Source organism: Papilio polytes, unplaced genomic scaffold (assembly GCF_000836215.1).
Source record: "Papilio polytes unplaced genomic scaffold, Ppol_1.0 DF823980.1, whole genome shotgun sequence".
Taxonomy (NCBI): Eukaryota; Metazoa; Arthropoda; class Insecta; order Lepidoptera; family Papilionidae; genus Papilio; species Papilio polytes.
The window spans coordinates 1,230,817-1,247,383 of NW_013525224.1; the positions used below are offsets into that span (position 1 = coordinate 1,230,817).

Sequence of the window (16,567 nt, forward strand, 5' to 3'; positions counted from 1 at the left end):
ATGGCGGACAACTATGTTCAATTAGCTGTCGGCGGTCAATTTATTATTTAGCACTACAAAATGATGGACAGTTAGGCGCACGGCTGTCATAGCTGAAATCAAAATAAAACGCAAACACGTTCTTGAGGGCCATTTTGGTCGTGTGTCATGTCATTTAATCACATAATTCAGTGAACTGTCATGGCGGCCGTATTTGGCGGGAAAGCAATCCGCTTAAACCGAAATGGGCATGAGCCGGGATACCGCTCTTTGGATCTTTATTGCATGACAAAATCGTTGCATAAGTTTTGCATTTTTATATACTGTATTTAAAAAGATTTGTTTTAAAAATGAAATAAAAACATCTCATTGTAACGTCAACACAGCACAGATAAAAAACTTATGCTTTATTATATTTTTAGTAAATACTCTCCTTTTCCAGTAGGTTTATATGAGACAGTATTTAAAGTTTAAACATTTGCATGTTTTAATTACTTTAAAAGATTTTAAATCGGAAATCCTAGAACTTAATAAATTAGTATCATATTTATTCATCTTTGTTAAAACTAGTTTAAAAGGATGTTGTGTTTAATATTAAATTACTATAACTTCCTACATATCTAAAATCATAAATTATATAGAATAGAATACTAGCTGTTCCCGTGCGGCTTCATCTGCGTGAAATTATAAACACTTTATTTTATTATTTACATTTGTCAAATTATCAATTGTAAATGACATGACATGATGACAAACCTTGCTTCCTTGATGTTGGCAGCTTGTATTTTATAGTCCCTTTCCCACTTGAAGTTTTTTCCAATTTATTTATTACCTAAGTTTTATAGCGTAAATATATATAGCCTAAAGCGTGACGTAAGTGTAGGGCTTTTTATTAAAAAAAGAATTATTCAAAAATATGCTGTGATTGCTGACATCTTAGGCAACAAAGTAGTGTGTGTATACGCTTTATTATATTAGTATAGAAGTATACTGTTGATATCCCGCAGTCTGTTACAGTTCAATAAAAACTAAACTAATCAATAGTTATTTGTGAATAATTTAATGTATCGAATAGACTTCTTAAGGTATTGGATTGCTTATTTAGATAAACTGAAACAGTTTAAAATAGATGAGTATTACTAGTAAATGATAGTACTAACAATTATATTCTACCCACGTGTTTCGATAAAGTCATATAGGGCTGTGGCAAATTGCACCGGTTTATCTGGACATCAGCCCTAAGTGTGTTGACTAATATGACCATCATTTACTACTTTAATTTGGGACATCTTTTTATTTGACAGAATCTTATTTTATTGTGTTAAAGAAGTCAATAACATTGGTTATCTCAGCGTAGATTCGGTCGTGTTCCGTGGTATTTTGGACACTGAAAAAAAAGAATTGAGAAGAAAACAAGTTGTCATAATTTCGGACCAATACAGTATTAAAGTATTTTTTTTCCAACGGTATATTTATCAGGAACACAGATGTGAGTTTTTTTCAGGACTTCGTCGTACTACTTACTGTGGTACTACTTTTTCTAGTAAACCTAATAGTTGATATTAAAAATCAGTCCCGTTTCCATGAAGATGTGTGGTCACTGTAATATGTCTGATGCACTAACTGCGCCGGCGCAGCAATGCTCGCGCTCGTAATGAAGACAAACACGTCTGCGTCTGTCATTAGCAAAGCCTTGAGCTTTCAGCTTTGCCTTAAGATTTGTGATTTGTGTCCTGTAGGCTGGAGATTATTTTTTGTTATTTTAAATTGCTTTAGAAAAAAAGTTAAACGACTGATTGCTTTAATTATAATCACTGGTAAAAATATTATAATGTACATATTTCATTCACTCATTAAGTAGTTTAGATTTTTATTACCGTAAAATCTCAAGATATTAGTAGGGTGACAACTTAAGATATTAAAAACCAGGATTTCTAGGTTAAGATTTATGTTAATTTTCATTTATTGTTTATCATTGCATTTGTAACTCATTAATACTGTAATTAAGCAAATGTAATTGGACTTGTAACTGCGATAGATATAGGAATATCCACAATTTTTACCTTAAGATGGTGTATCTAGAAATATATTTATCGTTCTGACAACTAGAAGAACAATGAGAGAGATCGATGCGCGTGGGCAAGGCGCCGTGTTACTGCCACAAGGTTCCATCTAGTATGACGCATCATTCAAGATGCGACTCTGTAACATTTGTACGTCGTGCCCTCGCTTCCTGGACCCATTATTTAGTTACACGTAACGATTATTCCGCGCCATTGGTTTCGTTAATAATTCGTAAAACCTCGAGTCAATGTTTGTCTTATTTATGATGTTTGCTTACTTATCGAAGTAATAAAAATAGAGACCTTCTAACCTTGACAAGATTTGGTAGATTTTGTAAGACCTGGTCTACGATGCTGCGTAACTATGATTTTAAATAAATCACCCTTTCTGTCTGTAGTTACGATTTCTAATTATCTTTTCGGGTCCTGGCATATATATTCTTACTAATATTATAAATGTGAAAGTTTAGATGTATGGATAGATGGATGCTTATTAGAGTTTGTAGCCTAAACGGCTGAACGTATCTCGATGAAATTAGGCATAGACGTAGAGGATATTCTGAAGAACACATAGGCTCACTTTTGTTTTTTAGAAAACCGCGCGGACAGAGCCGCGGGCGAAAGCTAGTCTATGATAAGCTTTAAAATAAACTTCTGTTTCATTTCAATATTATTTGAATACATTTGTTTCGCTAGCTCTACTATCTGCGGCTTTGATTGAATGGATTGTCGATCTATCTGTCCTGTTTTGGATTAGCAATATAGAAGTAAATGAATCACTTTCATAGTAATTTACGTCACGTTTGTGATGTCAACTCGCCATCATTTCGACTTAATTTCAATACTAATCTTACAAAAGTAATATATTTGTCGCTACAAATATTCTTTAGAAACACTTCGCTCAAGACACAAATATTAAGAATAAAATATATTAAGAACTTAATAATCTGAATATATTAAGTCATTTCAAATAACATAAAACCGTAACGAGTAACAAAAATAAATTTTATAACTTTTAAAGTGTAGGCAAACGAGTTTTGAAACTGTGTCGAATTTAATGCAATGTAATTCCCGGGATCAATATATATTTGTGGAATATAACAACGATTGTATTGTGAACTTATTTTTTTATGATTTGCAATAAAATGCCTAATTTAAAAAGTGTTTTTTTTTTATTGTTATAATGTATTTACATCAATGGATACTTTACGTTTGTCTATATCTTTATCTATACTAATTATAAAGAGGAAAGATTTGTATTTTTGTATGTATTTGATTCGCGCAAAAACTACTGGGCCGATTTTAACAATTCTTTCACCATTAGAAAGGTAATTTATCTGTGAGTAACATGGGTCATATTTTTGAATTGCACGCGGGAGAAATCGCGAGAATCAGCTAGTTATATAATAAACCAACTAGAAAATAAATTATAACATTTTTATTATTTTAATAGAATGGCTGAAAGCTGATGCCATAATTTGCGGTATTTGAATCAACGACCATTTCCGATGACCGTCCCTTAAAACATTAAGCTAAGGGCGTTACGTGTAAATTTTGCCACTAAATCACATATGTTAAAAAAATCTTTAAAGGTATGTTTTTATAGTAATAAAGTATACTTTAAAAAAGTTTGGTACAATTTGGCGTCATATGCATATTGCCTATTGTACCATATTAAAAGTTTTGATTACACTTACACGAATATTGGAAAAGGACGGAAAAAGACTTTACAACACCTTTATAAGTACCGTATATGATATAGGCTGATGACGGCACGATCTCGATGAACATAATATTAAGAAGTATAATTTCTAGGATGTTTGAATTGTACTGTTGCAATTAGAATGTTTTTCGATGAGTTAACAATATACGATTAGAATTATTTTGTTTCCTATGCGTTGAAAGTGCCACGGATTCGAACCCGTAACGGGTTTTCAACCGAACCATTTCTGCAAACGAACGTAATATAATATTTCTTCTATTATAAATATAATCTATAGAATATAAAGTGGAGCTTTTTAATTCTTAAATAATAAACAAATGAAAATTCACAACGAAAACAATTTATTTTATAAAAAAAATGTATAAATTAATAAAATCTTCAAAAAAATATAATGCGATAGACTATGAAATAAAATTAATTAATAATATGGCAAACGTACTGTATGGGTACCCTAGCAAGTCCGGCACAACACGGCACTGTCACGCGAAAGTCCTGTCCACGTCCACGTAGTCGAACTCCGCGAAGAACGTGTCGAAGGGCGAGAGCGAATCCTCCGCGAACTCTGAGGGCGTTTCCTGCCCTGTGGAGAACTCTGAGAGGTCCGAGCAGAGAGGTGACGGCCACCGGTCCGGTCTGGTCTCCGTCTCACGGTCCGTACTTGAATCTGAAGGCCAACACTCCGGTCTGCTCTCACTCTCGCGGTCCGGACTGGGGTCCCTGAGAGCTGATGAGAGAGCGGTGATGTACCGCATTGCGAGCCTCAAAGTGGTGATCTTGGTAAGCTTCTCGCAGGGCACCGGCGTGCCGGTGATAGCTGCAGCGGGGACAGCCTGCCGTAGAGTCTCAAAAGCACGGTTGATCTCCCTCATTCGACTACGTTCTCTCGCATTTGCGGTCTTCCTGCGGTACTTGCTGAGAGGTTGCGGAGGGCGGCGAGCCCGGGGCTCGCGGGCGCGCGCGGCCCGCGGCCGTAACTGGTACTTGTCGTGATCTGGCATCGAGTGCCGCCGCACTACTGGCCACTGCCGCACAGCAATGCCGCACAGCACGGCCGCCCCGCACTCGACGCCCGCGCACCAAAATTACGCTCACCCCGCCCACTTACACTTAAGTAAGCTCAATGCGATAAGCGCTTAAGTACGGAGCTTAATTCTAACGAGGTATAGAGGGAAAATTATCGATATAACCTAATGCTTATGCAATGGTCAGATGATAAGTGTGTTTTATTTCTTATCATTAATTTACTCGCTTGTAATTTTTTGTTTGCTTTAAATTACTTGAACTAAATATTATTATAATGCATTATTTCAAAGACATAAACTAAAAAAAACAGTACTTATAATAAATTGAAGTATGTTATTGTTCCCATATCACTTATGTAGATAATAGTACAGTTAACAATGAATGAAAAGGCGGTAAAGCGTGGAGTGAGGTCGTTTTGATTGGATTAGCATATTGGTTTCGGCATTTCCGTTCAGCGTGTGCTTTGATAGGTAATTGTTGGCTTACCTTGCCTTACGTTTGCTTGTTAGTGTGGGCGTGTGCTGTGCTAAGACAGCGCGTAGGTGACAAAACGATCGTTATTATGTTTTGTTGATAAGAACTTCCGCTAAATAAGTTCATACTGTCAATTATGTTATACCGGAATATATAATAACATAATATAACAAACAAAGGGGTCCAAAAATAGCAATAAAGGGTAAAATAACATCAAAACATTGTAAGGTGCAGTCCTGACTTTCTTTTTTTTTCTCGTGCGTGTCCTTAGCACGTTCTTCTGTGCCATGCAGCCACTAAACAGGAAGGACACAAAAAAATAAAATGTAGCAAAAGTTTTTGGGCCAATCTTTACTAGTTAGAAATACCTAATTGTTGCACATATTTTTAAATCCTGTTGTATTACGGTATTTATAATCAAATTTAACTTGTATTAAAGTGTAACAGATTATCCAATTCCATCAACTATTGGGCTAAGTATTAATTGACCTTGGTATCTGGATCGCGTGGGCTCGCCCCGTCTCCCGTGTAGGCGACAGAAGTGTTGCAAAGTGACGATAGTATCATAAATCCAACAGATTATATCCCGCGTTTCTCGTTATCTAAATAAGGACCCGTTGTCTGATCTTTATGGCCGCCATCCTAACATTACGGGACCAGTTTGTTGTACCGATAAGGTTAAAATGTTAAATAACCTTACATACATTGTTTTTCAGCTTTTAAGTATCAGTTGACATTTATATTTATTGACAAATTTTTAGACACGTAGAATTTTCAATCTGTACCCGGATTCTTTTATTCCTGTCGCCTGGCTGCGGGGTTTTTTACATTTCATTTTTGATATTTTAAAAATAAAAGTAACTTTTTTAATTTGTACATGATATAGTTAAAGGCATTCGCCTATTTAGGTACTAAAAATAAACACTGCAAAACTTGTTACATTAATTTTGAATCATTATTTTTTCACCTAAATATTTAAATGTGTAATCGTAATATTATTACTTAAAATTTATACGTCAGTAAACAAAAATGTTACATTACGCAGATTTGTTTTTTTTTTTTAATTTCACTTTTCCTTTGTTATATTTTATTCGTCCTGCTTGATTTAGAATTTCTCATTTTTTAGTGTAAATAACTTTAATTTGTAGATCTAATTTATATTATATTTAACAGAAAAAATAATTTTAAGTATTGTCGAAGATTGTAACATAGCTCGATTTTGTTTTTTTTTTATATTCTTATGACGGAACGTTTGGGCGGGAAAGTGAGTGCTTTTTCTAACATCGTTTTTGTCGTAACAGTTTTGTTTTTCTGTCGAAAATGAGCAGCAACGTGGAACTGCAATATAAATTATTGCTATACCTGGACAAAAGGCGTGTTTTAACTGAAATGGCTAACAGCTGTGAGTCGTTCTTAGACCAATGTGTTGACAAAACCACGAACAAATTTCCTCCGCTGCGGCATCTACTTGAAATCGACGTCATGGACTTGTACAACGATTTTCCCGAGCTTGGGGACTTTTTAATACAAAAACCTTTGCAATTTCAACATATTTGCAACAAGATATTATTTGCTTGCATCAATTCTATTGATAGTGAAAATAATAACATTCAACTAATGCAAGTAGCAACAATTCTTAGACTCAAATGTATACCACAGGTATTATCTAATGAGAAGAAACCATATTATGAAGGAATTATGCTCCGAAAAGGTTTACTGCTTGATATTTCAAAACCCAATTCTTACGTCTTCCATACAGTTTGGTCATGTCCTGAAGGATGTGAGGGAAACGAAGTCATTCTACAATTCATACCAAAAACACCACCAAAATGTTACGTCTGTCGAAGCGTTCTGTTTGAAAACAGTGGCTTACGAAGATGCGGTGAAAAAGTAAATGCCACTTTCCTATCGAATGAACTTTTGCCTAGAAAATATAACATTGTTGACGATTTAATATCGAAATTGAACATAGGAAATACGTACAATATTCACGTTGTGGTTTTGAAGAGCATAAAAATTGTCTGGTCAGTGGAAGAAAGCGTTACTTTGCCTGCACCAATGACTTATCCAATTCCGGAAGATATTGTACAGTTGTTTGAAACGTGTGAAGGTGTCCCTTGGAAGTTTATTTACTGCCTCGCTTGCTTGATAGGTGTCCGTGTGTGTCCATTACATTGTTACATGCACGTTAAAATCAATTTATTGCTCAGTTTAGTCAGCGTTAAAGCTAATTTATTAATAGGGTCTTCTATAATTAATATTTTAGTCACAGGTCACGAAACTAAATATGTATCGGAGATAATAACTGCAGCTATAAAGTTTGCTAATAGGTCGGTGTATTTAGGTACGAATTCTGACGTCCAGTTATCAATGATCGGTGGATCCGGTGGAATTTGCATTCTACCTTTATCTCTGTATCGATCTAATCAGAAACAATTAGCGTTTATTCTTAAAACTTTAGAAACCGGTGTTATTAGTATGGATAATAGTGAAATTAAATCAAAATGCGCCGTCTGGGGTTTATCTAATGATTCTAAGACACCTTTTAATAATTTATCGAGTGTATTCGATATTGTTTGTCGAAATTACGGTCAAGACTTCGATGACGTAGCAGAATTTATGCTTAAAGGTGCTTTAGAACGAGAGAAAATAACTGAAAACGAGGTTAAAGCTTTGAATGATCTTATGGTTTATATTAATTTAATTGCTGGAATTAATGTAAGTTTAGACAAATCTGCAGAAAGTCTATTAAAGAGTTACTTTCTATCTGCGAGAAGGGAGAGTACTAAAGTAGCAACAATCGGGAGTATAGGTGCTTTGGTAACAGTCTCTCTAACTTCGGCCAGACTTTGTCGTAGATCTGTGGCGACAATCGATGACGCATTATTTGCTATATGGTTGCATGTTTGTGGAAGTCCTCATCCTAGATTTGCACCAGAAGAATATCTTCAAACACCACCAAGTATACACGAATTAGAGGAAAATATGACTAAATTTAAAGACTGGCTAGAACAATTCACAGGAATTAATTTTACTTAATGTAATACTTTGTTTGACAATAAAAAAATATTCTCGTTTTAAAATTTCTTTAATTTCAATTGTATAATAAGCATTATTTGAACAAATAAAAAAAATATAATTTTCTCAAACGACTTCCAATGACTAGAAATAAACTGCACACAAGAAACAAAAAAACATAAAAAAGTACATTAAATTTGACAATTTAAAAACAAATGCATATCTCTTAAATACTAATGTAAGGCACATTTTAAATTCTTTGGGTATTTAAGTTTTTTCAAACACTATCTTCATTTAAGAAGCTAAAATCAAAAGTGGATTTTTGTAAGGACGAATTCTGCGAGTTTAATCTTTCGCAAAGACTTGCATGATTTTTTCTTATCTTCAAACTTTCTTGAATAAGAGATTTAAGCTGTGAATCCTCTCTATGAGGGATATAATGACTCGACACAGGTGCTCCGATTTTAAAATCTCTTTTTTGGAAAGAAACCACACTATAAGGTAGATCAGATATATCTCCTGCATCTCTTACAACAAGACTGATCGTAGACCACATACAAGAGGTCAAATCATCCGTCAAAGTTGTTAAACCAAAGGATATTTTGTCCGCATTCTCAGCCGCATTTGTTATAACATCGTCAATTTTAGACAACTCCAAAGAGATATCTTTTAATTTAAGAATAAAAGAATGATTCTGCATTTCTATAAGTATTTTACTTCTTAGTTTAAGACAGTCATAAGATGCTCGTACTATATCAGAAACATTATAGTGTTGACTTTTATTATCTTTTGCTCGATTCTCACTGTAAAATTCACTCTTTTTAAATGCATTGTATGCACGCATAGCGTTAGTAACTATAGTTGTGAAGTTATATTTCGAAACAAAGTTGTTAAGATCAGCAGAAGTTGCTTCGTTACTTCTTCTGACAGCAGACTGCAATCTAACTGATATTTGTGCCCAAGCAGTCTCTAATTTGTCACTTTTCTCCGACTGATCGTTGACATCTTTGAATATTTTCTCAAAACCGCCTAGGAAATTAGTACCGATGCTGTTCTCTTTCAAATGCTCCACATGTTTCGCTCCAACTTCAGTCATCTTTATAATAATCTCTTTCTGTGCAAGAAGCTTCCCTAAGGCTTTATCTACAGAGTTATGTTTCACAAGAAGCTGTTTACTTTTATGTTTTAGAGATTCAGCCCTAGCGAACAATCCATTTATAAGACTGTCATACATTTTCAATTGAGAAAGAATGAAATAAAGCCCATTTCTGTATAAGTTTTGGCTGTTTTTGTAATTGTACAGAGCTTTAGGATGTTCAAGGCATCTTTTAACAGTAATTGGTACTACAGGTTCAATATTATCATCAATAATTGTTTTTTTTCCATATGCATATAACATAGGAGTTGCACTGTCATTCCAGTATTTAGCTACTTGGTCATTATTTTCAAGTTCAATGTATGTTGTGGTTGAAATTATTGTAAGTTCTCCAGCAGGAATTTTCGTATCCACACTAATCCAAGCTTTTAGATTTTCTACATTTGTGGAGTCATTTATTTCATAAGCTAGATTTGATAGTGTTGTCACAGAGAATATATGAATAATTTTCTTAGCTAATATAGCCTCAAGTAGATCAAATATGACAACTTTACTGGCAGCTTCCTTTTCCTCGGATGGTATATTAAATGTAACTTTTGAAGGTGCATCCCTGCCTCGTAGTCTAGGATCCCACTCTAACGCAACTTGCAACCATTTTTCCATTAATGTTTTTAATGGTTTTGATATGTGATTTTCTGAAAATATTTCATTTGAATACTCTATATCCTCATGAAATGTTTCATACACACATATATGTTCATGGGATTTTTTCTTAACATGGGGCATCCATTGGACTGGTGCCAAGTATGGAAGAAATGGTCTAACTCCACATATAATCTCAAAAGCAAGAAGACCGAATGACCAAAAATCCACAGAGTTGCTATATGTCTTACTATAGAAAATTTCCGGTGCAAGATATTGCAATGTACCAACAAAACTAGCACATACAGAGTTTGAATCTATTTCTTTGGCATATCCTAAATCTATAAGTTTATAAGCAATTTTCTTCTGCCCTAGGTTATTATTTGAATTATCCAATATATGCAGTACTATATTCTCAGGTTTTAGGTCACGATGCGTAATTTTGTTCGTGTGCAAAAATTGCATTGCGTTTCTTATATCGCTTAGAATTTGTCGCACTTGGAACTCCTTTAAGCCGCCACAAGCGTCGGGATTATTCAAAACTTGTCGTAAATCACCTCCACTGCAGTATTCCATACAAAGGATCGGCAATTTCGATGGATTAGCCCGCTCTAAGCCTACAAGAAATTCTGGCGGTAAATTTTTCGTTCCGACTATATTCGGATTGTTGCAGCATTGCAACATCTCTACCTCTTTGGTCCATCTTTCTTTGTGTTTTGCGGTCAACTCGGGGCCCCATTTACAAGTTTTTATAGCAAGTTTTTCCTCAGTCTGTTTATGTTTCCATAAGACCACAATTCCAAAACTTCCCGATCCCAAAACCCTGTCTTTTACCCAGTCACCGATAAAAACTATATCGTCCATAGCAAATGAATTTAAACACTTTTGCACTAAAGTTACAGTAGGACAATTTGTAATTTTATAAAAATAACTTGCGTTCTAATTTTTCCTTTTTCCTAACTTCGCGCAACACATCACAGCACAGATGACTTTGACATTGACAGATGTTAAGTCTCGAATCTTAATTGTTTTAGCTGAATTACTAAGAACTATCTCCGCTGTAACACGAAATCACTTTCATGGTCTTATTAAAAATTAATCAAATCCTCCAGTAGAGTTTAATTGAATAAAATGGTTTGTTGTAAATAAAATGGTAACAGAAAATTACGATAGCAAATCTTTGAATTGTTTATGACGTTGACATTGACACTTGGTGTCAAGTTTTGAAATGTCAATTTTCATTGAAAATTATTGTCTTGGTTTGTAGTTTACTTACCTCGGCTTATTTATTGTTTTAAATTCTTAATAATTGTTGTGATTGTAGTAATGACTTAATACTTTATATTTTTGTAATCGGTACGTATCTATGTTTGCTTATCAAAAATCAACCACTAATTGAAATTAGAACCAAAAACACTTCAAATAAAATATTTTATCAAACAAAGAAGAAGGTGGAAAAAGAAAAAGGAGCTTAAAAACTGATTGTAATTTCAAGAATAGAAAAATTAAAGTATTCGTCTAATTCAATTGTGAAAACGCAATAGGGAGTGTGTAAGCAAAACTTTGGGTATAATTTTTCAGCAAGAGAATCAAAATTTAATTCAAATCTTTAAAGAAAACAAACATTCTGTGGTTATATAATTTGGAATATTAATTGAGTTTAGATATAATTCACTTGATTTTTTACAGGTAGATTTAATTAATTAAAAAATTAAAAAGGTTACATAAAGTGACCAAACGGCCCCATGAGTCTACAATCTAATTATCTCCATAATTTCTTAAACACCCAACTTAAAAAATTTTGTTCACAGGAAGGAAATCTTAATGTTTGAAAATGGTGGATATATCAGTGACATGTCGAACTTGTATGAAAAATGATGATAATCTTGTGAATTTATTTGGAACTATGAAGATGGCACAAGATAGTGATATATTGTATGTTGATGCACTAAAGATAGCTTCAACATGTCAGGTAATATTTTAAATGAAATTGTTGAAACTCTTGTGAAACTTATGCACATGAATGTTATCACTTTTAATTACTTTTTAAACTATTTTAAACTGTAATCTAGCTCTGCTACAATTTTCTTAAGAATCTGTTAAGCCATTTTGAAGTTCATGACATCAAAGATCAATTTAAAATTAGCTGGTGTTTCTTTGAAAATGTTAATGTAGAAAAGAAATTTAGCAGTCTATGTGTTCTTCCAGATTATATTCTATAATTTTACCAAATTTCATCCAGAGATGGATTCTGGAGATATCTACAAAACATTCATCCATCTAAAGATTTATAATATTTCTCAAAGACCGGTAATGCCTCTGCAGTTCCTCTGGTATTGTAGATGTCCATTGGCGTCAATGAGCACCTCAGTTTCCCACAATTCTTTTGTTTGTCCCCATCTTGTATTAGTATGATATTTGTTGTGTTATGTCTAGCTTTTCCTGTCCCTCTGGGTTGCCTGTAAGAAATTGCTTATAGCAATAAGGCCGCCGTTATGCAAATTTTGTATTAGTTTAGTTTAAGTATATGTATAGTAATTATTATGCAAAAAGAATTAAATAAAAAAGTAAATACTTTTAAATTCCAGGTCACAAAAGAGGATGGTCTACCACAAAGCATTTGTATGGACTGTGCGAACATATTACGAATTTTTATAACATTTAAAGCAAACGCTTTGAAGGCTGAAGATAATTTAAAAAAGTTAATATTCCTTGATAATACATTGAAAGAGGAATTTAAAGATGAGGATGACAATTCATATGAGGAGATAAAAATCTGCGATGATTTATTCCCTAAAGTTGAACAAACCGAGGAAGATTTATATGTATGTAACATATGTCAAAAACAATATACACATCATAAGAGATATTTAAATCATCTATTGACACATGAAACGGAACGAACGGAAGTCAAAATAGAAAATGATTTTGACATCAATGGTATTGCCAATGAAACTGAGTTTTCAGATAAATACGAATGTGAGGAGTGTGATAAAACATTTACTAAAGAAAGAGCTTTAATATCACATAAAAGAAAACATAAGAGTTGTACAAAAGATGCGAAAACAGATAAGTTCGAATGTGATTATTGTCATAAGATGTTCTCTATGAAACCGTTATTAAAAAGACATTTAAAATTGCATTCTACGAATAGACCGTTTCCTTGCACACAGTGTTCCAAATCTTATACAAGGCAAGATCAACTTATGGAACATTTAAAAAAACATGATAAAGTAAAAGCGCATGTCTGTTCATACTGCAATAAAGGTTATACATTTATTTAAAACAATATTTCTATTACCTAACTAAGATTGTAGAAGATCTAGCCTTGGATGCTTCAATTCAATTGATTACACCACTTTTAAACAAAGGAATTATTCTCATATTTTAAATTTTAGTCAGACTTATGTAATTGCAAATAATATTATATTAAAATATAGTAAATCCAAAGTCTTTGACAAATGCAGTAAAATCTATCTGACAAAGGAGACCTATTTTTTTACTAGTGTTTTCAACTGTAATAGCTTTTTTTTATTTCCAGGTTTCGCTCAATTATGTAGCTTGAAGGAACATTTAAGAGTTCACACTAAAGAGGCTCCATATTTATGTTCCGAGTGCGGCAAGAGTTTTACAAATAATTCCAATCTACGTCAACATATGATACGACATTCCGGAATCAAGCCATTCTCATGTACATTTTGTCCTAAAACATTTAGTACTAAAGGTAAGAATGTTCTAGATCTAATTCAACTTAACTCTTTCTTCCTGTAGATTCTAAGTTAGGAATACATTGCCATGTAATAAGCAACTTAATTTTAATTTTGAAATATTTGATAAATATGTTGTATAGATAAAATAATTGTTGCTATAAACCAGAGTCTAAAATTAAATTTTTTTAAGATGGATCCATTTTTAAAGTGTACTGGTAATGTTTAACAAATATACCTATTTTGTTGAGTCATAATAATTTTATGGAACCAATATACTTGGTTTGTTGAACCTATACTTATTTTGTTGAACCATTATACTTACTTAGTTGAATCGTTCTACTGGTTTGAAGACCTTTGCTGAACACTCCGCAGTCTCACCACCTACTTTGAGAACAATTGCTTTTAGCACATTAATTTTTTTTCGTAACTATTCTGTAATTCCGTATAGGTCAGATGGTAAGCCACGTGGCGACGCACACGGGCGCGCACCCGCACACGTGTGACGAGTGCGGCGCCGCCTTCACTAAGCCCAACTCCCTCAAGAAGCACAAGTTCATACACAGCGACCTCAGGGCCTTCGCCTGCGACACCTGCCATAAGAGGTACTGACACTTTGTTGAACTGCATACACTAACCTTTTTTTGTATAGTTTTTATTTAGTTAAATTCAAACTTTCGTTTGAATAGTTGAGTACAATTCTAATGAGAAGTCTTAGGGCCTTCCACCACTGGCTGATAGAGGGTCAGATAACTTAAAAATATCAGGCCCTTAACAGATAAACTAAAAACCTTTATATCGCCGTAATCATGGACTTATCAAATATATTTGTGTGACCAATTTAACTATCGAGTATTTCAAAAATCCATAGACAATAGACTACATTATCAATCAGTGATGTGTAAATATAATTTCTCATATCTATACAAACAATCTTACAAATAAACGCGGTATAAAATTAAACTTAAAAATAAACTGAGTACAAGCAAATGTTAGTATAAATTTCGCTTATAGTTTATTCCTAAGTTTAACATTATACCGTGTTTATTTGTTATATGCTCTATTTCACAGTGTCTACTTAAGGGACCATTTTTTTGTTTCTAATATAAGATGGTAAACGAGCAAGTGGCCACTTGAATCCACCGAAATGGAAAGCGACTCTGCTCATATACATCCGCAATTGCAGATGCGTCGCCTACCCTTTGACGGAGGAGACGCACATAAAGAGGACATTTCCCCTTCTTATGCGTCTCCTCCACCGTCAAATCCACTTTTTCTTCCCATCCTTTTCTCTTAAGAAAAGGGAAAGGGACTAAAATGAATGTAATAGTGTACATGTAAAGTCTTAATGTCCGTTTAATATGTATTTTTAATGAAGGATGGTTCTCAAGGTTCAACTGCAAGGACCACCTGAAGCGCCACCAGCGCATCCACACCGGCGAGAAGCCCTACCGCTGCAAGTTCTGCGAGCGCGCCTTCTCGCAGAGCAACGACCTCATCAAACACATGCGCATGCACGTCGGACAGGACATCTACCAGTACGTATTTAACTGCTAGCTTCTGCCCGCGACGCCCTCCGCTTTCAAATTAAAAAAAAAACAAAGTTGACCTTTGTGTTCTAAACTATTCTCTATACATATGCCAAATTTCATCGTGTCCGTTTAGCTATTTAAGCTACAAACTAGAGTTTTGTTAGAACAAACATCCATCTAAACTTTCGCATTTATAATATTACTAAGATTACCTTTTTTTCATGTTTTGCCAAGAATTAAATAAAACTAGTAATAAATTGAGTTCGTTGATTACATATAGAATTACAAACATTTCATTCCGGCATAATTCTTAAGGGTATTTATGCGCGGACGAAGTCGCGGTCAACAGCTAGTTTTCAACAAGTTGTAACTTAACTGATCCAATATATTGATATTGCTCTCTACTTCACCCGAGTGAAATTAAAAAAAATAATAAAAAACATAGTTCATGTTACTCACAGATAACATAGCTTTTTAGAGCAGAAATAATTATTGAAATCGGCCCAGTTTTTTTAATTGTTAGTCAATACATACGAAAATGCAAATCTTTCTTCTTTAAAAGTGTTCTTAATTTTGACATTGAATATACTTGTTTTTTTTCTAGGTGTTCAGTATGTCATATGAAATTTCGTCTGATGAGAGATCTAAAAAGGCATTATCCAACACATTATATAAATGGTGGTAACACCCCCACGGTGCCAGTGGGGAATGGCATGGTGGCACCAATTATGGTACTCAAAACTGACACCGATGTGCGGAGTGTCAACCAAACTGACATCATGATAACTGTCAATGAAGGATTATCGAATGGCATTATTATAAATATACCACCGCAGGAAACTTAGTATATAAGGAAAACAAATTTTTATTTAAAAACATATATTTTTTTAAGTATGTCCAAATTTTTTTTTATATCTATGTTCAAAATTACTTTTAATTTCAACAACGTTATGCTATTTTTACAATGTGGTGTGCCGCCATGTTTGAAATTTGACATTTATAGGCTCCTACGTACACTATCGTAAGTCTCAATTTTGCGATTTACACGATATTGTGTATTTTTGAAATTAACTCGAAAAATACTGATTTGTGTGTGAATTTGAATATAACTAAGAACTGTAGATTTCATGTTTGTTGCGTAATTAAAATGTCGTGGGATCAGTGTAAAATAAGTGAATTTATAAAAAAAATCTTTAAAATTCAATTTACAATAATAATGATAAATAATAATATATTCGTTGCTGGGACATTCTTGAGAGTCGGGCCGAGTCTTCTGCATAACCGCACTCGTGGCACACGTGCCGCACTGG

General features: G+C 33.8%; 4 protein-coding genes across 4 annotated transcripts; 2 read left to right on the top strand and 2 right to left on the bottom strand.

Moving 5' to 3' along the window:
* Positions 1-4,118: 4,118 nt before the first annotated feature.
* LOC106101486 (helix-loop-helix protein delilah-like) lies at positions 4,119-4,805 on the bottom strand. The gene has a single exon (XM_013280729.1). It carries the CDS (start codon positions 4,761-4,763, stop codon positions 4,245-4,247), a length of 519 nt encoding a protein of 172 aa, XP_013136183.1. The 5' UTR covers positions 4,764-4,805; the 3' UTR covers positions 4,119-4,244.
* Positions 4,806-6,572: 1,767 nt separating this feature from the next.
* Positions 6,573-8,301, top strand: LOC106101455 (MCM domain-containing protein 2-like). The gene has a single exon (XM_013280692.1). It carries the CDS (start codon positions 6,583-6,585, stop codon positions 8,299-8,301), a length of 1,719 nt encoding a protein of 572 aa, XP_013136146.1. The 5' UTR covers positions 6,573-6,582.
* A 113-nt stretch (positions 8,302-8,414) lies between these two features.
* Positions 8,415-11,013, bottom strand: LOC106101605 (inhibitor of nuclear factor kappa-B kinase subunit alpha). Its single transcript, XM_013280893.1, has one exon. The coding sequence runs from the start codon at positions 10,880-10,882 to the stop codon at positions 8,558-8,560; it is 2,325 nt and encodes a 774-aa protein (XP_013136347.1). The 5' UTR covers positions 10,883-11,013; the 3' UTR covers positions 8,415-8,557.
* A 286-nt stretch (positions 11,014-11,299) lies between these two features.
* LOC106101468 (zinc finger protein OZF-like) lies at positions 11,300-16,561 on the top strand. The gene is made up of 7 exons (XM_013280708.1): positions 11,300-11,374; positions 11,830-11,990; positions 12,607-13,285; positions 13,560-13,742; positions 14,177-14,330; positions 15,117-15,263; positions 15,862-16,561. Exons 2-7 carry the CDS (start codon positions 11,853-11,855, stop codon positions 16,100-16,102), a joined length of 1,542 nt encoding a protein of 513 aa, XP_013136162.1. The 5' UTR covers positions 11,300-11,374; positions 11,830-11,852; the 3' UTR covers positions 16,103-16,561.
* The last annotated feature ends 6 nt before the right edge of the window (positions 16,562-16,567 follow it).

What these genes read in the sequence shown, in the direction of transcription:
- LOC106101486 (XM_013280729.1), bottom strand. Translation starts at nt 4,763, where the DNA reads ATGCCAGATCACGACAAGTACCAGTTACGGCCGCGGGCCGCGCGCGCC.
- LOC106101455 (XM_013280692.1), top strand. Translation starts at nt 6,583, where the DNA reads ATGAGCAGCAACGTGGAACTGCAATATAAATTATTGCTATACCTGGAC.
- LOC106101605 (XM_013280893.1), bottom strand. Translation starts at nt 10,882, where the DNA reads ATGGACGATATAGTTTTTATCGGTGACTGGGTAAAAGACAGGGTTTTG.
- LOC106101468 (XM_013280708.1), top strand. Translation starts at nt 11,853, where the DNA reads ATGGTGGATATATCAGTGACATGTCGAACTTGTATGAAAAATGATGAT. An exon ending in TGCGACACCTGCCATAAGAG is followed by an intron (nt 14,331 to 15,116) that starts GTACTGACACTT and finishes ATGGTTCTCAAG; the next exon opens with GTTCAACTGCAAGGACCACC. An exon ending in GTCGGACAGGACATCTACCA is followed by an intron (nt 15,264 to 15,861) that starts GTACGTATTTAA and finishes TTTTTTTTCTAG; the next exon opens with GTGTTCAGTATGTCATATGA.